The following is a 25,826-nucleotide window of genomic DNA, read 5'->3' on the forward strand; positions in this document are numbered from 1 at the left end:
AGACATACGGTATGGTAGGCTACAGTTGTGCCTGAGTTCAGTTCGAGTGCGCTGGCTGTGCGTCAAGTGGATGTGTTGTTGTTGACGCCTCCTCCTCACACAGCAGGAAACACGCCCATCTGACAAGGACAATTAAGTCTTACGTCTGAGGAGCAGCTTTCTAATCTCTGATCTCTGATAATACTCTCCCATGGCTGGGGTTTTGCCCCCTATCCCTGATTTTTCCACTTCTACTTGACACATACCTTTGCACGCTCATGCATGCCCACGTGGATTTAGTTTGCATGGTGGATTTAGTTTGCATGGTGGCTTAAGCGTTCGTTAGTTTTAGCCTGCTTTTTATCCGCACTTTGGACGATTGTGGATGACTAATCATGCGTAACGGTGATGATCTTTTGGGCACAGGAGCCCTGATTCGTGTTGGATTAAGAGTCCGTGACCCCCCGCTGCTTCTGGATCAAGCGCCTGTTTATTCTCCCACATCACTTGCACCTGTTTGCTGCCTTTGACTTGCCGGCATGGAGAGCGAGCTGAGACCCAGGGTGTGCTACCTGGTCCAAACAGAACGAGGGTATGGATTCCATCTTCACGGTGAGAAGAACAATGGTGGACAGTTCATCCGAAAAGTAGAGGCCGGTTCCTCAGCCGAGCTGGCCGGGCTGAAACCCGGGGATCGAGTCGTGGAGGTCAACGGGGAGAACGTGGAGAAGGAAAGCCATCATCAGGTGAGTTGGTGTTTCAGGTGGGTCCTTGCGTGGGGTTTTAGAAAGGCATCACCTGTAAAGAGGAAACAAAATATCGTATACCTGTTGGACAACTTTTGCTTTGCCTCGGGAGGAGGAGTGGGCCATTTAAATGGGTCAATGTGAGCCTTGTCTCAAGGGGATCATGTTTAAAGTATGTTAAATACACTTCACTGATGTACGATGAATAAATGTGCTTCATCTCCAAATTTTCATACCCATTTATGTCATGTTACAGTTTTTTCCAATTGCTTACACACTCAATTTAAAATTTTCACACAGTTAACAAAGTGTACACACAGTAAACAAAACCACTGTGCAGATTTGCCTAATATTAGGCATAGACTCTGCTTCACATTTTTTGAGAAATATTACACACAATGCCCTCTCTACACACACCTTCCCATCTTGCACACAGATAACGGTTGTGATACACCCATTTTCACACCCATTTTCACATCTTTTATCTTTTTTTTCAAACCTTGCTGTTGCGTAAGTCTGCACATGTAGCCTATACTCTATGCTGTCATTTTTATTTATCCCCAGATTTTTTTTCTAACCTTTTTATTTGTCTCAGATTTTAATTTGTACTGCATGTCATTGTTGACTACTGTGATATGTTACTTTACCTGACTGTGGTAAAAAATACATATACACTACCGTTCAAAAGTTTGGGGTCACCCAAACAATTTTGTGGAATAGCCTTCATTTCTAAGAACAAGAATAGACTGTCGGGTTTCAGATGAAAGTTCTCTTTTTCTGGACATTTTGAGCGTTTAATTGACCCCACAAATGTGATGCTCCAGAAACTCAATCTGCTCAAAGGAAGGTCAGTTTTGTAGCTTCTGTAACGAGCTCAACTGTTTTCAGATGTGTGATAATAATTGCACAAGGGTTTTCTAATCCTCAATTAGCCTTCTGAGCCAATGAGCAAACACATTGTACCATTAGAACACTGGAGTGATAGTTGCTGGAAATGGGCCTCTATACACCTATGTAGATATTGCACCAAAAACCAGACATTTGCAGCTAGAATAGTCATTTACCACATTAGCAATGTATAGAGTGTATTTCTTTAAAGTTAAGACTAGTTTAAAGTTATCTTCATTGAAAAGTACAGTGCTTTTCCTTCAAAAATAAGGACATTTCAATGTGACCCCAAACTTTTGAACGGTAGTGTAAATGCTTCTGAAAGACATTTTGACAATAACATTGCATCCATCTCCAAATATTGGGCTTTTTAAAAATTTTAAAATATATAATCTGTGATTAATCAGCCATCCATTCACTACCACTTGTCCCTTTTGGAGGCGGAAGGCGGTATTACGGCTTCCTCTCCCATCACAGGGAGAACATGCAACCTGTTTCAGTGCCGTTTTAAATGTTAAATAGGTTTCTGACATGGGCTGGCCAATTCAATTTTAATAGAACATAATTCCAATTAAGACAGTTAATAATAAATAAGTTAGTGTTTTAGTGTTAAACTGGGTAACACATGGCACACTGACAAAGTTTAACCTATTATTACTATAACAATCTACAAGGTTATTATAGCTGGCTTCTCTTTCTTCCCCTCCATTTTTCTGCTTTCTTTTCTATTTCAAGTTATCATTACATATATGTATTGTTGCATTTGAACAACTGTATTGTTGATAATAGAGGTAAATTATTGTTATTATTCATTACCAATAGCGCTATTTCTATTGGTATTTGTATCGCTCCATTCGTAGTGTAATAATGTTCATTGTCATTTATGTATTATTATTTATTTCACTAACTGCTTCTTTGCTATCACTTATACCATCATATTTGTACATATTGTATTTGCTGATGTTGCTCTATTGTTGTTGTTGTTGTTGTTGTTATTGTTATGTTTGCTATTGTTGTTTTTGTTTCTCTGTCTTATCCCCCTCTTGCCCCCACAATTTCCCCCTCAGTCTTCCTTTTTTTGTCTTTCTATCCCCTCCTGCCCCGGCTCGGCTGCACCAAATGATAATATAAATACATTTAATAAAGTTAAATACAAATAAGGCAACAAGAGAAGTATCCCACACTTCTCTTTTGTAAAGTAAATTTGTACAGCCGTTATGGGCATATACTGTACATCAACTATATGATTGCCTGAGAAGCTGGACAGGACAAAATAAATAAATAAAAAAAATCAAATAAAGTAAGTTAGTGTTTTTCCACACATACAATTGTTCTCTGTTTGACTAGTTTCACTTGATCAAATTTATTCTATCATCCGGAAGTGAAAAAGTTGTAACGAGACTCTTCTACTTCTACTGTTTATTGATGAGATGCCTGCTGTAAGACATTCTGAACATACCGTGAAAGCAGCTTAAGACTTTTTGAAGGCAAAGAGTTTGAATGGCCTGATTTCACGCTAATAGAGGATGCTTTTCATTTGTTCATCCATTTCCTTCAGCTTACACGGGTCGCGGGGGTAACAGTCTCAGTAGCGAAAACCCAAACTTCACATTTGGGGGGGACACCAAGCCATTCCCATGCCAGCTGTGGCACATAATCCCTCCAGTGTGTCCTATGGTCTACCTTAGGGCCTCCTTCTGGCAGGGCAAGCCTGAAAGACCTCACCAGGGGTCAATACGGCTCCTAGACAGACGGTTGCAAGCAATAGTGTCTGGCAAATCATCCAGGAAACACAGAATCTGGTCACATCCATGGAATCCAGACTTCAGACTACATCCGTTGTCCAAATTGTGACAACAACCCCTGACAGGCCTTTTCAAGACTAACAAATATCTACTGTGTGCAGGTGGTAGAGCGTATCCGAGAAGTACCACATCGTACCAGACTATTGGTAGTGGATCGATATACCGACGACTACCTCCAGAGCTGTGGCTTGGAGTGCACAGAGGATTTAGCCATCGAGATGGGAACCCTCTCCCCGCGTCCCTCGCCTGGGCCCACACCGTCAACCTCCCCCGTTTCCCGAGTGATTTCACCCAAGTCCCCCAAGTCTGACGACACACTTCCTGCTGCAGACTCGCCCGCTCTCGCGTTCCTTCGAGGCAAGGTCAAGAGCTCCTCTTTGACATCGAGTACTGTGACGGATACAGAGGTAAGGCACTAAAAGGTATGCAAAAGTGTGTCATAGACATAGTAGCTTTACGGGGAGCATGTACGTAATTGGGGGAAGCAGGGGGAGATGATTCATTAGTATCGCGGTACTATACTAATACCAGTATACCGTACAACCCTAGTCCCTAGTGCTTTTTACCATCCAAAAATAATGTTACGCTATTGAATGGAGACAAGTCAAACACTTGTGCCAGGCAGAAAACCTCCCCTCAGATTGAACCTTTAGAATGCCCACAAGCTCATTGGTTGACTTGCCAACAGCAACACTGATTGACATGCACCTGGGGATAGGTTGATTGGCAACACTAAACATTGGCCCTAGTGTGTGAATGTGAGTGTGAATGTTGTCTGTCTATCTGTGTTGGCCCTGCGATGAGGTGGCGACTTGTCCAGGGTGTACCCCGCCTTCCGCCCGATTGTAGCTGAGATAGGCTCCAGCGCCCCTCGCGACCCCGAAGGGAATAAGCGGTAGAAAATGGATGGATGGATGGATTTAAAAACGTTTGCTGTGTTGCTGTTAAACTGGCGAGTAAGATTATAAACTGCTTTTGTAATATTACAGGTGTAGTTTACAGCAGAGGGCCCAACTTTTCTACTACACAGAGGCCACTCAAATATTATCACTGAATTAACATAAACATCTGTAAGTAATCACAACAAGCTGGGGTCGCATTTTACCAAACAAAATGAGAATGAATCAGCATTGTCATCTTAAAAAGGTAAACAAACTTTTGAACAATTGTTTAAACTAAAGAAGAGTAAATGGTGCAGGATGTTAAGCTGTTCATGAGTGCACATACTACATTAACGATTAGCAAGATAATTGCAAACTGCAAAGACTTTCAAAACGTGCACCTAATTTTTACTATACTTATTTCACAAGTTTTGAGGAAATCATTGACTTGCAGTTCAGTAAAACATTTAAAAAACACAGTCCTGTATGACATTCTGACTACTAAATTGCATGTGTACCCAAATGTTGGAGTTGTTTCTTCAGCAAACTTTATTTATGCAAGCAAATAATAACCCGTGATCAATTATGATTAATCACAGGTTTAGAGTGTGATTAATCTGATTCAAGAAATTAGATAGATAGATCCATTTATATATATATATATATATATATCTATATATAATATATATATATATATATATATATATATATATATATATATATATATATATATATATATATATATATATATATATATATATATATATATATATATATATATATATATATATATATATATATATATAAATGGATCTATATTATATTATATATATACATATATATATATAAATGGATCTATATTATATTTTATATATATATATATATATATATATATATATATATATATATATATATATATATATATATATATATATATATATATATATATATATATATATATATATATATATATATATATATATATATATATATACACTACCGTTCAAAAGTTTGGGGTCACCCAAACAATTTTGTGGAATAGCCTTCATTTCTAAGAACAAGAATAGACTGTCGAGTTTCAGATGAAAGTTCTCTTTTTCTGGCCATTTTGAGCGTTTAATTGACCCCACAAATGTGATGCTCCAGAAACTCAATCTGCTCAAAGGAAGGTCAGTTTTGTAGCTTCTGTAACGAGCTAAACTGTTTTCAGATGTGTGAACATGATTGCACAAGGGTTTTCTAATCATCAATTAGCCTTCTGAGCCAATGAGCAAACACATTGTACCATTAGAACACTGGAGTGATAGTTGCTGGAAATGGGCCTCTATACACCTATGTAGATATTGCACCAAAAACCAGACATTTGCAGCTAGAATAGTCATTTACCACATTAGCAATGTATAGAGTGTATTTCTTTAAAGTTAAGACTAGTTTAAAGTTATCTTCATTGAAAAGTACCGGGCTTTTCCTTCAAAAATAAGGACATTTCAATGTGACCCCAAACTTTTGAACGGTAGTGTATATATATATATATATATATACAGGCCTCAGATTTAAACTTTTTAAGGTCAAGGCAAGTGTTGCCTTAAAGGAGGGCTCATATTTTGGGGAACCAAGGCAAGTTGAAAGGGCACCAAGGCAAACATTATTTTCTTTGGAGGCAGCGCATATATATATATATATATATATATATATATATATATATATATATATATATATATATATATATATATATATATATATATATATATATATACATATTTATCTGAAAAAATAAGCATAGTGTTTCCTTACGCCGGCCTACCTGGCCGGTCTAGGGGGCATGCAATTAGTGTATCTCTTGGAAAATCTCAGAACAACTCGGCTGTTCTCGTTGTCGGTTAATTTTTGACACACGCTTCCAAAATTACTTTGCCCATGTTGTTTATACCGATTAACGTTAATCATGCAAAGTCTTAAACAGTTGAAAATGTAAGAAAAAAAGTAATGTCGGAGTGTATTTATTTGACGAAACAATTACGTTACAATTGTCCATTATGGGGAGGTCACGGTATGAGCATTTCTTATCACGGTTGTTGTGAGCAAAATCATCACGGTTATCAATATTATCACGGTAATTTTAAATGTGCTCAAAATGTTCAAAAACTACTTATTCTGAAATCCTTTAACCAAGTTGTATTTTTTTTTAAACACAAACACATTCAAAATGTATATATGTACCTCAAGTAGAAAGCTGAATGTGCATATGAAAGCAACACAAGCATTATAAACAAAGTAATATGGCAGAAACAAACAAAATAATACTATAAATAAATAAAAATAAATGTGAAAAATTCGCAAGATTGCACCTGATGGACATAAGACGTAACTACACTTTTTGTCCATATAGATAAAAATAGTGTTCTATGAGGTCAAGTCTTATACCTAGGACTGCACAGTTAATAATAATATAATAATACATTTTATTTATAAATGGGTTATACTTGTATAGCACTTTTCTGCCTTCAAGGTACTCAAAGCGCTTTGACACTATTTCCACATTCACACACACATTCACACACTGATAGCGGGAGCTGCCATGCAAGGCGCTAACCAGCACCCATCAGGAGCAAGGGTGAAGTGTCTTGCCCAAGGACACAACGAACGTGACTAGGATGGTAGAAGGTGGGGATTGAACCCCAGTAACCAGCAACCCTCCGATTGCTGGCACGGCCACTCTACCAACTTCGCCACGCCGCACTGGGCACTCAAGGACACCGTACAAAATCACAACAATAAACAGTTATGGGCAAAATAATAATTAAGGTAATTTGTATCAATATTGATATCACGTTAATTAATCATGATTATTCATGATTATTCATTATGTAAAACAGTGTTGGGGTGTGAACACGACGCCATCATGTAATTTGTAATATCTAATAAAAATGCTTTAGATTCTGGATCTATATATTTAAAGAGAAATATGTTTTTGTTCATTAATAGTATCAGCCTGTCAGATTTTTTATTACATAATGCCTTTATCTCTAGTTTTACATTTTCAGAGAGAAGTATTTTTAAAGTTGTGTACATTTACATGTACTAATGTGTGTACATGTACATGCTGTATCGGGACAGCTCCATTGAGAGTTTGCACGAAGTGGCTGGGGAGAGGGACGTCTGGGCTTCTCTGCTTAGGCTGCTGCCCCCGCGACCCGACCTCGAATATGTATATATATATACATATATTTTGATTGCGACTGTATATATATACAGTCGCAATCAAAAGTTTACGTACACTTGACATAATGTCATGGCTGTCTTGAGTTTCCAATCATTTCTACAACTCTTATTTTTTTGTGATAGAGTGATTGGAGCACATACTTGTTGTGCAGAACTTTCCTCCAGAAGGTCTTATCTTTGTCCATGTGATGTCAGATGAAACAAAAATTGAGCTGCTTGGCCACAATACCCAGCAATATGTTTGGAGGAGAAAAGGTGAGGCCTTTAATCCCAGTAACACCAATTCCTACTGTCAAGCATGGTGGTGGTAGTATTATGCTCTGGGCCTGTTTTGCTGCCAATGGAACTGGTGCTTTACAGAGAATAAATGGGACAATGAAAAATGAGGATTACCTCCAAATTCTCCAGGACAACCTAAAATCATCAGCCCGGAGGTTGGGTCTTGGGCGCAGTTGGGTGTTCCAACAGGACAATGACCCCAAACACACGTCAAATTTGGTAAAGGAATGGCTAAATCAGGCTAGAATTAAGGTTTTAGAATGGCCTTCCCAAAGTCCTGACTTAAACGTGTGGACAATGCTGAAGAAACAAGTCCATGTCAGAAAACCAACAATTTTAGCTGAACTGCACCAATTTTGTCAAGAGGAGTGGTCAAAAATTCAACCAGTAGCTTGTGGATGGCTACCAAAAGCGCCTTATTGCAGTGAAACTTGCCAAGTATTAACATTGCTGTATGTATACTTTTGACCCAGCAGATTTGGTCACATTTGGCCTAGTGGTTAGAGTGTCCGCCCTGAGATCGGTAGGTCGGAGTTCAAATCCCAGCCGAGTCATACCAAAGACTATAAAAATGGGACCCATAACCTCCCTGCTTGGCACTCAGCAACACGGGTTGGAGTTGGGGGTTAAGTCACCAAAATGATTCCCGGGCGCGGCGCCGCTGCTGCCCACTGCTGCCCACTGCTCCCCAAGGGGATGGGTCAAATGCAGAGGACAAATTTCACCACATCTAGTGTGTGTGTGACAATCATTGGTATCTTTAATATTTAGTTTTCAGTAGACCCATAATACATTCATAAAAGAACCAAACTTCATGAATGTTTTTTGTGAGCAGCAAGTATGTGCTCCAATCACTCTATCACAGTTGTAGAAATGATTGGAAACTCAAGACAGCCATGACATTATGTTCTTTACAAGTGTATGTAAACTTTTGATCGCGACTGTGTGTGTGTATATATATATATATATATATAAATATATATAAATATACATTTATTTTTGTTAGTTTTTTTGAATATATATATATGTGTCTGTGTGTGTACATACATACATACATACATACATATATATATATATATATATATATATATATATATATATATATATATATATATATATATATATATATATATATATATATATATATATATGTATATATGTATGTATATATATAGATAGATAGATATATATATATATATATATATATATATATGTGTGTGTGTGTGTACATATATATATATATATATATATATATATATATATATATATATATATGTATGTACACACACAGACACATATATACATATATACATACATACATATGTGTCACATATATACATATATATATATGTATGTATATATATATATATATATATTTATATATATATATATATTTATATATATATATATATATATATATACACACATATATATATAAGCATGTGTATATACATGACACATATATATATATACACATACATATATATATATATATATATATATATATATACACACATATATATATAAGCATGTGTATATACATGACACATATATATATATACACATACATATATATATATATATATATATATATATATATATATATATATATATATATATATATATATATATATATATATATATATATATATATATATACACACATATATATATAAGCATGTGTATATACATATATATATACACACCGGAAGGCCGGGTACACCCTGGACAAGTCGCCACTCGTCTCCTGCAAAATAGAACCCTGCACTCAAACTTTTGTTTATACAACCATGTTTATTTTAGATCTCTATCCAGTCCAACGCAGTCAAAGGTTAAGTCTGGACCAAGCAGAAGACATCTAAATATTTATACATAATGTACTGTACTTCTTGTATTCATTCCGCATCGTTACTGACGCAACGAGACGTACAAAGTGTCCAAAGGCGGCGATGACGTCTTGATGTTCACAATGTTGCTGAGTCTGTCAGAACTTTGTTTAGCCTCCAAACAAAGTGGCGCTTTATCGTCAAGACCAGCGGCTTAATGTGTTTGGCTGAATGCAGGGTAAATAGCGGTTGTCCTTTGGCTGGCTGGTGGACTTCTTTTCCACATTCTTGCATAAAATGGCTGCGATATAAACATACATTACATAATGAGAACAGCTTATATACCTACCTAAATACCATGCCTCTCTTGGAACACACACTATAGTGTATATGTAGTGGTGTTGTCCCGATACCAATATTTTGGTACTGGTACCGGTACCAAAATGATTCCGATACTTTTCGATACTTTTCTAAATAAAGGGGACCACAAAAAAATTCATTATTGGCTTTATTTTAACAAAAAAATCTTGCAAGTTTGTCCTTAAATAAAATAGTGAACATACTAGAGCAGTGGTTCTCAACCTTTATCAGTGATGTACCCCCTGTGAAAATGTTTTTAATTCAAGTACCCCCTAATCAGAGCAAAGCCTTTTTGGTTGAAAAAAAGAGATAAAGAAGTAAAATACGGTACTATGTCATCAGTTTCTGATTTATTAAATTGTATAACAGTGCAAAATATTGCTCATTTGTTGTGGTCTTTCTTGAACTATTTGGGAAAAAAAGATATAAAAATAACTAAAAACTTGTTAAAAAATAAACAAGTGATTCAATTATAAATAAAGATTTCTACACATAGAAGTAATCGTCAACTTAAAGTGCCCTCTTTGGGGATTGTAACAGAGATCCATCTGGATTCATGAACTTAATTCGAAACATTTCTTCACAAAAAAAATAAATCTTTAACATCAATATTTATGGAACATGTCCACAAAAATTCTAGCTGTCAACACTGAATATTGCATTGTTGCATTTCTTTTCACAGTTCTTTTTGACAGACATTTTTAAAAAATCTCACGTACCCCTTGGCATACCTTCAAGTACCCCCAGGGGTACTTGAAGACAAAGGCTCCTAATTTAGCCTGCTGTCATACGCAGTAACATATTGTGTCATTTTTCATTCTATTATTTTGTCAACATTATTAAGGACAAGTGGTAGAAAATTAATTATTCATCAATTTGTTCATTTAGTTAATATCTGCTTACGGTACTTTCTCTTTTAACATGCTCTGTCTACACTTCTGTTAAAATGCAATAATCACTTATTCTTCTGTTGTTTGATACTTTACATTAATTTTGGATGATATCACAAATTTGGGTATCAATCCGATACCAAGTCGTTACAGGATCATACATTGGTCATATTCAAAGTCTTCATGTGTCCAGGGACATATTTCCTGAGTTTATAAACATAATATAATAATTTTTTATAAACGAAAGAAGATGTTATGATGCTAAAAAATATTGACGTAATCATAGTAGTATCCTGAGGTCAAAAAGGTTAAGAACCCTTGTTCTGATCACACATTCTTATTTTTATTTGGAGGAAATAGCTTAACAGCACATGCATGTGAATAATATTGCAATATTACTCGCCATCAGAATCAGAATCACAATCAGAATAGTTGTTATTGCCATTGTTTGAGAACGGGTTCACAAACTAGGAATTTTACTTGGTGCAATCGTGCAACATAAAACACATAACACAGAATAGAATAACATGAACTGTAACTGAGCTATCAGATATTTTTATTGTTCATGTGCCTGATGGCCGAGGGGAAAAAACTGTTCAGGTGGCGGGAGGTGTGGGTCTGGATGGAAATAATGGCATTATCTTGTAGTTCATATTTACAACTCCAATTTTAAGACAAACCCATTATGACAAATGTATTTGATCACGCTCTTGTCTTGAATAAACTGCAAAAAAGAACTGTCAAAATATAGGATAAAAAGGTTAAAATAGTCAAAAATTATAATAAAAACTAGGGAAATTAACTAGCTGCATGGACAGATAATTTAACTTCATCATACATACTAAATCAATATTTGTATATCTACAAATTAGAAGGACTTTTAAGATAGAAATAAGAATTTTATTCTGAAAACAAGCATTATTCAACTTGTAATTCTTTAATTAAGCATCCTCGAGACGTTGCGGAATCTAAATATCTTACAGTATTTCAATAGTTAATTTCTGAATCGTAATATTTTCAAACTACAATATAAAAAATAAATAATTACTCATTCTAGAATTAAGATTACTTAATGACTGAAAATAAGTAAATAGCTCTTAAAACTAAGGAACTTTCTAAAAAAGTCAATTGTAAATATATGCAAGTGGCAAAAAATTTGCAGTGTAATGGTTGACATTCATCAAAGATGTAAACACAGACAATATTTCACTGTCGCGTGAAAGCGGCAGACACCCAAATAAAGCCTGACTGGAAAGGTCACGTGCAGACATAAACATGGAGTACTTTTTCAATTTGCAACTTGCTCGAAGTTAAATGTTTCAATCCAAAAATGTAACAAGAACACCACCAGCTGGTTTATGTTACCATTATGTTACCACAGGCCTGGGCAATTATTTTTACTCGGGGGGCCAAATTTAGAAAAAAAAATGTGTCTGGGGGCCGGTTTAAAGGAACACAGTGTAATACATATTCTTTATATGTTCATTATTTTCACAATTACTAATTATATTGAAAAAACATTGCTCGTCGGCCAAGTCTGGCGTTAATGGCTGTCACTCACCAGTGTCTTGTATGGTACTGTAGATGATTGTTGATCAAATATATATTCAATGATTGCTAACGTTAGTAGCTAAACTTTGCCAAATCGCGATAATTAGCTGACAACGCACAAAGGTAATGCATCTATGTTGCGGCGTTTACGTGCTTAAAGCCAGAAGAGGGCGGGCGGGATTTAACGTTTACAACACTTTGGTAAGTTAGCGCTCTTAAGGCAGCCGCGTAAAAGTTGCGATCTGCCTGTTTAAGTCTTTTATTGAAAGCATTCTATTGATCATTTTAGGAAGAAAAAAGACATTTGACGGTAGGTCCCTGTTATTTGTGGGGAATATATTATAAATGACAGATGTCCAAATATCGATTATATACGTATGTTTTACAAAGTAATGCAGACGGTTCGAAAATGCTGAATTAATGCTAATGTTCTCTAAACGTTAGTTTAAGTTTGGTTCTAACTAACCAAGGGAGAAATATTGGCTAACATTATTCAGGATGTGTTTCCTCTCTCCCACAGAGGAGAGAGGAAAATAATAAATATCGTGCACTACGACAACCGCAACCGCATTAGAGCAGAGAGTAACCAGCTAAGGAGAGGAAATTAGCAAGTAGATTAATAAGCCTGGAAAGACGATAATATCCACACAGTGCGGCAACACGTCTGTCAGCTATAAATATGAATGAGCATGTAGACGACACACGTCTTTTCAGTCGCAAGTTTATGGTGGCTGGGGCCAAAGTGTCTGAACATTCTGTGGTTTAAGAAAGCACAAAAATTAAATCAAGGATTCCTGCTCGCTATATATATATATATATATATATATATATATATATATATATATATATATATATATATATATATATATATATATACACTACCGTTCAAAAGTTTGGGGTCACATTGAAATTTCCTTATTTTCAATGAAGATAACTTTAAACTAGTCTTAACTTTAAAGAAATACACTCTATACATTGCTAATGTGGTAAATGACTATTCTAGCTGCAAATGTCTGGTATTTGGTGCAATATCTACATAGGTGTATAGAGGCCCATTTCCAGCAACTATCACTCCAGTGTTCTAATGGTACAATGTGTTTGCTCATTGGCTCAGAAGGCTAATTGATGATTAGAAAACCCTTGTGCAATCATGTTCACACATCTGAAAACAGTTTAGCTCGTTACAGAAGCTACAAAACTGACCTTCCTTTGAGCAGATTGAGTTTCTGGAGCATCACATTTGTGGGGTCAATTAAACGCTCAAAATGGCCAGAAAAAGAGAACTTTCATCTGAAATTCGACAGTCTATTATTGTTCTTAGAAATGAAGGCTATTCCACAAAATTGTTTGGGTGACCCCAAACTTTTGAACGGTAGTGTATATATATCAGTGGCCTTGTGGTTAGAGTGTCCGCCCTGAGATTGGTAGGTCGTGAGTTCAAACCCCGGCCGAGTCATACTAAAGACTATAAAAATGTGACCCATTACCTCCTTGCTTGGCACTAAGCATCAAGGGTTGGAATTGGTGGTTAAATCACCAAAATGATTCCCGGGCGCGGCCACCGCTGCTGCTCACTGCTCCCCTCACCTCCCAGGGGGCGAACAAGGGGATGGGTCAAATGCAGAGGTTAATTTCACTACACCTAGTGTGTGTGTGACAATCATTGGTACTTTAACTTTAACTTTATATATACCCTATATATGGTGTGCGCACTACTATTCAAAAACCGAAAATGATGCATTACTCCATATGTCAGTAGCCAAAGGAGGAGTCCATCCATCCATCCATTTTCTACCGCTTATTCTCTTCGGGGTCGCGGGGGGCGCTGGAGCCTATCTCAGCTACAATAGGGCGGAAGGCGTCTTGTAGACATATTATTAATATAATGAATAATCAAATGTAATCATATAATCAAGCTTTATTGCAGACTCCAACGTCCAAGTAGACATTGAATCACATACAGTACATAAAACAAACAAACAAAAGTATAAAAGGCATTATCACATAATATTAAAACAGTGCTTTTGCATATTCAGTAAAAGGCATCTAATAAATAAATAAAAGTAGCAATAAAATTATATATATATATATATATATATATATATATATATATATATATATATATATATATATATATATATATATATATATATATATATATATATATATATATACTGTATATACTTTAATAATGAGTCTACACACTAATACATTGAGATTATATAATATCAATATATGACATATTAACAATATACAATATAATAATATTATACAATGTAATAATTATAGATATATATATAGATGTATAAAAAATCTATTTGTGATAGAATTGTAGCCTCTGAGTCGTAATCAAATCGTTAGGTGCCCAAAGATGAACACATCTAGTTATGCTTAAAGTTAAAGATGCCTATCTTCACATCATTTTTTTTAGAAAATATAAAAACAATGTATTAAAATCGGCAATTTTGCAGCAACGCAGATATTGAACTGTCAATTGTCTGAACAGTTTTGGCTTTATTTTTATAAAAGTTTTTACTTCCTGATGCAAACCTGGCCAGGAATTGAAACCATGGGTACCATAATACCACCAAGGATACGGGATAGCAAGATAATAAATGTTAATTAAATTGTGATGACTAAATACAATGGTGGCCCTAGTATGTGAATGTGAGTGTGAATGTTGTCTGTCTATCTGTGTTGGCCCTGCAATGACGTGGCGACTTGTCCAGGGTGAACCCCGCCTTCCGCCCGAATGCAGCACCCCCCTCGACCCCAAAAGGGACAAGCGGTAGAAAATGGATGGATGGATAGTTATTTCCTATGCATGGGTCAGGGTGTTTTGCAGTGCGTCAATTGGTTTGGGCGGATGTGACAAATATAGTAATGAGGCCAACAACATAGTACTCTGCAGGATACATGTCACCACAACTTGGTGACCTGCAGTCACCATAGCAATCTGTTGTCTTGGTCTTCCTTCCCGTCGCTATACAGCAGGTATAAAAAAACACTGCCAAGTGTGAATCGCATTATGCACAGCTTCATATACAGTAGCTCATATACAGCACCTCTATGGAGTTAGGTTATGTTATGTAAGTGTGCGTTCGTGTTCCCATGTTGTGATGGGGCAGACAAGACTGTGAGAAAAGTCACAAAGCCCTCATGTTGGCTTGGTGACCAGACGGTCACTACCCTGAGGAAGCCTGACGATAGCAACTAATGCGCCGAGCTGGCACAGAACACGCTCCCTGCCAGCGTCATGTCATGGCCGGCAAGTCATGCAATGTGTCCAAATGTGTCGCCGGTAATTAGGATCAGGATTGTCTCTAATGTTGCTCAGACGGATCCATTCAGTTCATTCTATTCATGTCAATAAGACCTTTAAGGTAATTACTTTGCACTTGAATACACCTTAGTTACTTCAAGGGGCTGTTTGCAACCTGTGCAGGCAAATGTCTCAGCCAAATAGTCTTTAGATACTTGTAGAAATATGTTTAAATGATCCAACAACTCTGAAAATACGGTATCATAACGACTTAAATATAAGATGCTACTTTTCCCCCTCAAAAAAGTCTAAAAAAGTTGGGTTGTCTTATAGTAAGGATCTGGAGAGTTATACATGCAGACAAACAACTTTTATTCAAGGAGTCAAAGCTTTTCTTCCTGTCACTCACCTCACACACACCATTGACCTGAAAAGTCCTGGCAAGATGCACACCCGAAAAACCGCTGGAAAAAAAAGTGTCTAAAGAAAGAAAGTTTGGGCGAGTTAGCAATCAATTGAAGGGGAGTTATGATGCCATATGTATATGTGTGTATATATATATATATATATATATATATATATATATATATATATATATATATATATATATATATATATATATATATATATATAAATATATATACTGTATGTATATATATATATATATATATATATATATATATATATATATATATATATATATATATATATATATATATATATATATATATATATATATATATATATATATATATATTAGGGCTGTGAATCTTTGGGTGTCCCACGATTCGATTCATTGTCGATTCTTGGGGTCACGATTCGATTCAAAATCGATTTTTTTTTTCAATTCAACACGATTCTCGATTCAAAAACGATTTTTTTCCTGATTCAAAAGGATTCTCTATTCATTCAATACATAGGATTTCAGCAGGATCTACCCCAGTCTGCTGACATGCAAGCAGAGTAGTAGATTTTTGTAAAAACCTTTTATAATTGTAAAGGACAATGTTTTATCAACTGATTGCAATAATGTAAATTTGTTTTAACTATTAAATGAACCAAAAATATGACTTATTTTATCTTTGTGAAAATATTGGACACAGTGTGTTGTCAAGCTTATGAGATGCGATGCAAGTATAAGCCACTGTGACACTATTGTTCTTTTTTTTAATTTTTTTTATAAATGTCTAATGATAATGTCAATGAGGGATTTTTAATCACTGCTATGTTGAAATTGTAACTAATATTGATACTGTTGTTGATAATATTAATTTTTGTTTCACTACTTTTGGTTTGTTCTGTGTCGTGTTTGTGTCTCCTCTCAATTGCTCTGTTTATTGCAGTTCTGAGTGTTGCTGGGTCGGGTTTGGTTTTGGAATTGGATTGCATTGTTATGGTATTGCTGTGTATTGTTTTGTTGGATTGATTAATTTAAAATAAAAAATAAAATAAATAAATTACAAAATAATAAAAAATTAAAATAAATCGATTTTTTACAAATGAGAATCGATTATGAATCACACAATGTGAGAATCGCGATTCGAATTCGAATCGATTTTTTCCCACACCCCTAATATACAGTATATATACATACGTATGTACATACACACACAATGTAGACACATTAAATATATTTATACAGTTCTGAAGTTAGTGTCGTGATATACTGTAGATATTAAATATATATCTAATGCAGTAAAATAAAGCATCTGAAATCAATTTAATGTCAAAATCACTACACTAACTTTAGTTGTTTGTTTACTATTATTTATTCCAACTCCGTCTGCTGTCTCATTTAGTGCCTGAGTGCTGAAGTTTACAAAGTAGTTTTTACAAATAATCGGGGATTGCAATTATTTAAATCTGCATATTAATTTCATACCAAATTGAAGAGGGAAGTTTGTCAAACATGTAAAAATACAGTACAACCTGCGGTAAAGCCCAATTTTCAAGGGTAATCATCGCCAATACGCTGTCATATGGACGGTGCACACACACACACACACACACACACACACATAGACACGTACACATTAATACTTTTTTCGCCACACAACAGAACGTTGGTTGTGACATAACAACAATAATCTGTACAAAAATAAAGAACGTAGGATTTATAATATGATCAGGAAATGACCCAGAGAGGGACAAGCTGTAAAAAATGGATGGATTAATGGATCAGAGACACTTCAGTTTGAATTGATTAAAGCAAACTCGCTAAAAGACAAAACAACCACACTGTTATTAACACCCCCACACATCAGATCCTGACGACACTACAATATGAAGTACAAACGATAAAACATTAAATATTAGGAGTATGTGAAAGTTCGACTCCTACCGAGTTTATTTCCCTGACGACCTCCTTAAAGTTTTGTAATCAAACAGAAATATCAAACAGATAAAATGTGCCAAACATGGCAAAGGGTGAAGAGAGTGTTTTGCATTTTACCCATCATGATCTGTAGTGGATTTAAATGGGTGTGATTGTTAATTATGGAAAAAAAAAAGTATAATGTCCACATAATTCAGTGAGCAGGTTTTGTTGTGTTTGACCATATGTGTTGACTTTCTGTGTTGGTTAGTTTATTCAAACCATGAGTGAGAAAGGTTCTCTGGATTGGTCATATAAATTGATGCTGTGTTTTTACTATTTGGGAAACTTTGGGGTCATTGACCTGATTTACTACAACTGATCACAGAATAGTGTTACATTTTTAGCAATTAGACTATCCATTCATCCATCCATTTCCTACAGCTTGTCCGTCTTGGGCTAGCGGGGGTGGCTGGAGCCTATCTCAGCTGCATCCGGGCAGAAGGCGGTGTACACCCTGGACAAGTCGCCACCTCATCACAGGGCCAACACAGATAGACAGACAACATTCACACTCACATACACAAAGATATGTCAATTTAAGCTGGAAACATTCCATGGTCCAGACTTCTTATGAAACTTGTGACGTTTAGACTAGACAATCTGTGATGGCCAGATTGAAGATGCCAGTGGACCGCACTTGGTCAGCGGGTCGGAGTTTGGACACCCCTGGGCTAAATACTTGAGTCCTACATCTAAGACCAGACTTGTCCAAACTAGTCTTTGAGCATGAACTGATGAAGCCTGCTCAGATGAGAAGTGAAATGTCATCTAAGGACTTTTCCTCACTGCAGGTCAATTCCGATTTTTTTTTGCCCATATGCGACCTGTATCGAATGTTTTTATGTCAGCGTGAACATTGTAATTCCGAATTTTTCATAGCCGACCGAGGCCTCTTTTGTATGTGGAAATAAATCAGATATATATGCCAGGCGTCCTCAATGTCAACGCTCCCGCACTCAGGTTGCATTCATCCCACCAGAACCTCATCAAAATACGATAAGCATCATAATTACTCGCCAAAATATACGTTTACAAAATAAAAAGTTGACAACGGAGCAGGAAATTAATTTGTTTTAGGAACTCGCATGAAAGTTCCACCACTGCTCGCCCACAGACATGCTCTTCAAGCAGACATCGAAGCAAAATATACCGTAAAACTGCCAGAGCCAAAATACTTTCTTTCTTCTCAATCTTCAACGCGCAATAATTTTGTTCAGAAAATGTTGACTTTGATTGCACGAAATCCTTGAAATTTCCAATACCGAGGCAGACTAGAGTTTAAAGCTATTGTTCACGTTCGTAAACAATGCATGTGCGTGCGATGTCATGGCGTCATGTCCTCATACACGTCAGGTTGCATTCACATTAAAAATCATTTTTTTGTAATGTTAACAAGGACATAAAAAGATCGGATTTGATAAGAAAAATCTGAATTAGACATCCGACCCTGCAGTGTGAACGTAGCATAGGACAATTTGAACAGTCCAGTTAAGATCAGTTGAATGCCCTGAGAATACAATGGCCGGGATAAATGAGAATATTTATATGCAGTTACAACCACTGATTCACTGAAAATTGTACTTAAAAAATATTTTTCAATCAAAGGGTCTTAAAAAAAAGGGCTTGTCTTATACTCGGGTCAATGCAGTGTTTGCTTCTGTGTATTGTGAGCAGCTGTAAAATGTTTTAACTATAACAAAACTCAAATGGGTTTCAACCTGATTTCAAGTTTTATATCCAAATTGTAATTTTGTGATGACATTTTGATGCAAACTACTGTATAGTATGTTGAATGGGATTTGTGTTAAACTTGATCATCTACTACTACGACCGGCGGCCAGCCAAAGTTGTACCCCGCCTTTTACCCTACGGTAACTGGAATAGGTTCCAGCTTCAGTGTGACCATGTTTCTTTATACCTTTGGGAATTTTTACCATTTGAAACGTTCCCACGTTACAGACGGAGGCCTCGCCAGAACCAGCAATCGAACTCCTTCCCCGCCTGTGTCATCTGGTGAAGGGGGAACACGGCTATGGTTTTAACCTGCACAGCAACAAGGTCAAATATGGACAATTTGTACGCTCGGTGGACCCCCACTCACCCGCCGAGTGTGCTGACATGCGGCCAGGAGACCGACTGGTGGAGGTAAACACGCCAGGGGCTTCCCTGCTTTGTATTTCTATCCCCAAATGATGCATGAGTAGTTCCCTTTTCATGTCACATTACATGTCTTGTTACATGTCACGTTATATGTCACTTTACTTTTCACGTAACATGTCATGTTACATGTCACCTTTCAAGTCACATTACATGTCTTGTTACATGTCATGTTACATGTCTCATTATGTCACTTGACATGTCCCTTTACATGTCACATTACATGTTATGTTACATGTGATGTTACATGTTACATTATAGGTTGCATGTCATGTTACATATCATGTTATATGTCATGGTACATGTCACATTGCATGTTATGTTACATGCCATGTTAGATGTGATGTGTCATGTTAGAAGTCATGTTATATGTCACTTTACATATCATGTTACATGTTATGTTACATGTCATGTTAGATGTGATGTTACATGTCACGTTACATGTTGCAAGATATGTTACATGTCATGTTACGTGTCACATTGCATGTTATATTACATGCCATGTTAGATGTGATGTTATGTCATGTTAGACGTCATGTTATATGTCACTTAACATATCATGTTACATGTCACTTAACATGTCATGTTAGATGTCATGTTACATGTCACGTTATATTGTATGTTACATGTCACATTCCATGTTATCTGACACACCATGTTAGATGTCATGTTACATGTCATGTTAGACGTCATGTTATATGTCACTTTACATGCCACGTTACATGTCATGTTATGTCACTTCACATATCACATTGTGTGTTATGTTACATGTCATGTTACATGTCACATTACATGTTACATTATGTGTAACATGCCATGTTATGTCATGTTACATGTCACATTGCATGTTATATTACTTGCCATGTTAGATGTGATGTTATGTCATGTTATATGTCATTTTACATATCATATTACATGTTATGTTACATGTCACTTAACATGTCATGTTAGATTTCATGTTACATGTCAGGTTATCTCTTATATTACATGTCACGTTACATGTTATGTGACATGCCATGTTACATGTCAGTTAGACATCATGTTATATGTCACGTTACATGCCACTATGCATGTCAGGTTATGTCAGTTTACACGTCACTTCACATATCATATTGCGTGTTTTGTTACATGTCATGTTACATGATATGTCACATATACAAGGTCTGCTTCTTTCTACTCCTTTTCGGACGTCTTGAGATGTAAAACTGTCAACCTGAGTTTGTGCACAAATGTAACCTGGTATGCATGTCTGGAATGAAATGAACTGACCTGAACATGTTATGTTACATGTCACATTACATGTTACATTACATGTCAGTTACGTGAAGGCAGTTGATTGGAAAAGCAGCACCATCGCTCTTTGTATTAATCAGGTCTGTGCACTGATTTGCGGTGTGATTGGATTGAAGCAGATCAGCTGGAATTAAAGTGTCTTAGTTAGACAGGAAGTGAGAGAGACGGTGTTTACAGGGTGAAAGGCCAAAAATCCATAGTTATATAACCAGCGAAGGACAGGTTGGTCACAAACAGATTTTATTGTTGTGGAGAGGAAATTGTGTCATGCAAATCAACCTGCTTCCACTCAAATAACTTCTTTTTATGTCCTGTGAGGTGAGACATGCCTCCCGCTGTCACCTTGTACAATGGCTACTTCATCATCCTCATCATCATCATAGCCATCACCACTAGTTCCTCTTCTCTTCACAGTTTCCTATACCATGTCTCCTGTTTCTTAGGTAAACGGAGTGAACATCGAATGCCTGAGGCATACTGAGGTTGTGGCACTCATTCGAGCAGAAGAGCGAGAAGTGCGTCTTCTGGTGGTCGACCAGGAAACAGACGACCTGTTCCACAGACTTGGCATCACACCCACAGCACGACATGTATATTTTCACTTTGCTTATTTATTTATTTACTTATTTATTACCTTTTTATACACACACACACACACAATTACATTTCCAGGGACAATCATTTATTTATTTTTCACATCATATTTAGTAATAAATCAATTTTATAGTCACACAGGCACAATGATAACTTACAAATTGCTTGTTAAAAATGTCAGATTCACAAAAAGTGATTGCTGATTACAATATTTTATTTAAATATTTTTTATCTACAAGCGGTAGAAAATGGATGGATGGATGGATGGACATTACGCCTTGAGATCGGTAGGTTGTGAGTTCAAACCCCGGCCGAGTCATACCAAAGACTATAAAAATGGGACCCATTACCTCCCTGCTTGGCACTCAGCATCAAGTGTTGGAATTGGGGGTTAAATCACCAAAAATGATTCCTGTGCGCAGCCACCGTTGCTGCTCACTGCTCCCCTCACCTCCCAGGGGGTGATCAAGGGTGATGGGTCAAATGCAGAGAATAATTTCGCCACACCTAGTGTGTGTGTGTGTGACAATCATTGGTACTTTAACTGTTAACTCATGATTTTAGGTTGTCCTGAAGAATTTGGAGGTAATCCTCCTTTTTCATTGTCCCATTTACTCTCTGTAAAGCACCAGTTCCATTGGCAGCAAAACAGGCCCAGAGCATAATACTACCACCACCATGCTTGACGGTGGGCCTGGTGTTCCTGGAATTAAAGGCCTCACCTTTTCTCCTCCAAAAATATTGCTGGGTATTGTGGCCAAACAGCTCAATTTTTGTTTCATCTGACACCACATGGACAAAGATAAGACCTTCTGAAGGAAAGTTCTGTGGCCATATGAAACAAAAATGTAGCTGTTTGGCCACAGCACACCATGGAACTGGTGCTTTAAATGGGACAATGAAAAAGGAGGATTATTTTCAAATTCTCCAGGACAACCTAAAATCATCAGCCCGGAGGTTGGGTCTTGTGCGCAGTTGGGTGTTCCAACAGGACAATTACCCCAAACACACGTCAAAAGTTGTAAAGGAATGGCTAAATCAGGCTACAATTAAGGTTTTAGAATGGCCTTCCCAAAGTCCTGACTTAAATGCTGAAGAAACAAGTCCATGTCAGAAAACCAACACATTTAGCTGAACTGCACCAATTTTGTCAAGAGGAGTGGTCAAAAATTCAACCAGAAGCTTGCCAGAAGCTTGTGGATTGCTACCAAAAGCGCCTTATTGCAGTGAAACTTGCCAAGGGACATGTAACCAAATATTAACGTTGCTGTATGTATACTTTTGACCCAGCAGATTTGGTCACATTTTCAGTAGACCCATAATAAATTCATTTTTTAAAAAAACTTCAAAATGAGGAAGTCACTTTTAATTGCTACATTCGATTAGTGTTGTAGTGCACATCATTTTGAAGTGGGGTTTCAAGCATGATACTGCATGATACTGATAAAGTATTTTCCCTGGGGTCACATGCGCACATTTTTTAAAAGGTCATACGAAAAGTTTGGACACCCCTTGGTTGGTTCCAGCATTTTCACTGTTCAAAAATATGTATATTTATTTAAAGTATTCTCCTCCTTCCCACAGGTGTACATGGACGAATCCTCCACAGAAGTCGCCTCATCCGCGCCTTCGCCCACCACTGAACACCTTTGTACCACAGAATCACCCATCGTACACGTCACACTGACGGACACCGCCATCCCAAACATGTCCCCCAAACCGCGAGCCAATGGGAGCTATGCATCCCAGTCCTCAACCGGCTCTACCACCCAATCCGAGATCAGTAGCTCTGATATGAACTTCCAGGTGAGAGAGAAATAAGTGTGTGTGTGAGGTGAATCTAAATAATGAGATATGTTTATAATTATGTTTATGTTTAACGTTTGAGGTCCCCGATGAGGACTACAGGCGTGTTTCGGACCCTTTCATAGACAGTGGTCTTCGTCTGAGCCCCACAGCGGCCGAGGCGAAGCAAAAGGTTCTTGCCGGGCGCAACAGAAAGAGGGCGCCCCCTATGGACTGGAGCAAGAAACAGGAGATCTTCAGCAACCTCTGAGTCCACAGAACTGAAAGAATGCAGACTATGATTTATGAATTCTGACATGTCAGCACCATCAACTTGCGAGTAACTGAAACCAACAAGCAAGTAAAAACCGAACACCTCCAGCCACAGCAATATTTTTAAGAAAGTGGGCCCTTACACTTAATCGGTTCCATTTGCATCATGAGGAAACTATTTTATCATGCATTTTAACTACATTTCCTATTAGAGAAAGTGTTGTGCACATTGATTTAAATGCACATTGAGAAAAAATATAATTTTAAAGTATTAAAGCACTGGAAAAATTGCAATGTTTTTGCCTGTGCCTGCTTCCTAAAGTTAGACTTAATCATAAAATGTAAAAATTGTAATATTTCATATTTTTTTAATTTCTTTATTTATATATATATATATATATATATATATATATATATATATATATATATATATATATATATATATATATATATATATATATATATATATATGTTATTTCTTATCCCATTTGCTATACTTTATTCTTAAAAGAACAGAGTGTACTGTATTTTCTAGACTATAGAGTATTTAAGCTGCACCCACCAAATTCCATCTATCCATCCATTTGGATGGATAGATTGGACATGGAGCCTATCTCAGCTGCATTCGGGCGGAAGGCGGGGTACACCCTGGACAAGTCGCCACCTCATCACAGGGCCAACACAGATAGACAGACAACATTCACACACTAGGGCCAATTTAGTGTTGCCAATCAACCTATCCCCAGGTGCATGTCTTTGGAGGTGGGAGGAAGCCGGAGTACCCGGAGGGAACCCACGCCGTCACGGGGAGAACATGCAAACTCCACACAGAAAGATCCCGAGCCCGGGATTGAACTCAGGGATACTCAGGACCTTCGTATTGTGAGGCACACGCACTAACCCCTGTGCCACCAAATTATAGAAGAAAAAATATTCACTTATTTTAGCCGCACCGGACAATAAAGCCGCAGATATATACGAGATATTTGTAAATGTTTATTTATATATCTTAATTGTTTCCAAACAGTGCCTGTAACACGGCAGTAAAACGGATGATCAAACAAAACAGAAGTCATCGTCATGAACCCGCTAGCTGCGGAAGCTAGCTCTCTAATCAGCTAAATAGACTCAATAACTCAACGGTGAAGTTTTGGTGAATTTACAAAACTGAAACAATACAAAAAGAATGTCATTGTAAGTAATACTAACACAGACACTTGTAAACTTGTAAACGTGTTAGCATATTTGCTAATGCCCGCAGCGCTAGCCAGATTACACTACGGTAGCACGTACAAATATGCATGAAAAAACTCCTACAGACATCACACATGGGATGGTTTGCTAAGCATGAATTGTTTTAGTTATATTGTAAAACTTACAAACATTGCTTGGAGTAATGAATGAAAATCCTTTCGAGCAGAAACTCTGTGGACGATTTTACTTCTGGTTCAAGGCACGAAACAGGAAGTACATTTTCAACCAGCAACACCTGCAGTGAGCAAACTCGTCCAAAAGATGGCACCATAGCACAAACAATAACACACCTTTTAAGTGTCTCTGTTGGTGTAATATAAAATGTTTTTGTTGAATACAAGGTATTATGGCTGTTAACGAAAAAAAATCCATAAATTAACCCCACCGTACTATAGGCCACTGGG

At 36.7% G+C, this 25,826-nt stretch overlaps 2 protein-coding genes across 3 annotated transcripts in view; one reads left to right on the plus strand and one right to left on the minus strand.

The window, feature by feature from the left end:
• The window catches only part of LOC133639301 (uncharacterized), a 40,765-nt gene that overhangs the window by 6,916 nt on the left and 8,023 nt on the right, over positions 1 to 25,826 (minus strand). The window contains exon 6 of one of the 2 annotated variants that reach the window (XR_009823764.1): positions 552 to 777. The gene's annotated coding sequence lies outside the window, so the exon portion shown is untranslated. Of the gene's footprint in view, positions 1 to 271; positions 778 to 25,826 lie in introns of those variants that run through there. The other variant, XR_009823763.1, reaches the window with a different exon arrangement.
• Positions 179 to 24,297, plus strand: LOC133639298 (Na(+)/H(+) exchange regulatory cofactor NHE-RF2). The gene is made up of 6 exons (XM_062032518.1): positions 179 to 725; positions 3,520 to 3,825; positions 20,026 to 20,211; positions 21,960 to 22,106; positions 23,695 to 23,916; positions 23,999 to 24,297. The coding sequence occupies exons 1-6, from the start codon at positions 519 to 521 to the stop codon at positions 24,164 to 24,166; spliced, it is 1,236 nt and encodes a 411-aa protein (XP_061888502.1). The 5' UTR covers positions 179 to 518; the 3' UTR covers positions 24,167 to 24,297.

This window comes from Entelurus aequoreus, linkage group LG22, assembly GCF_033978785.1.
Source record: "Entelurus aequoreus isolate RoL-2023_Sb linkage group LG22, RoL_Eaeq_v1.1, whole genome shotgun sequence".
Taxonomy (NCBI): domain Eukaryota; kingdom Metazoa; phylum Chordata; class Actinopteri; order Syngnathiformes; family Syngnathidae; genus Entelurus; species Entelurus aequoreus.

Bases quoted from the DNA above. Each gene is read 5' to 3' on its own strand.
- LOC133639298 (XM_062032518.1), top strand. From the start codon at position 519: ATGGAGAGCGAGCTGAGACCCAGGGTGTGCTACCTGGTCCAAACAGAA. The intron at 726-3,519 runs GTGAGTTGGTGT...TACTGTGTGCAG, and splicing joins AGAAGGAAAGCCATCATCAG to GTGGTAGAGCGTATCCGAGA. The intron at 22,107-23,694 runs GTATATTTTCAC...TCCTTCCCACAG, and splicing joins TCACACCCACAGCACGACAT to GTGTACATGGACGAATCCTC.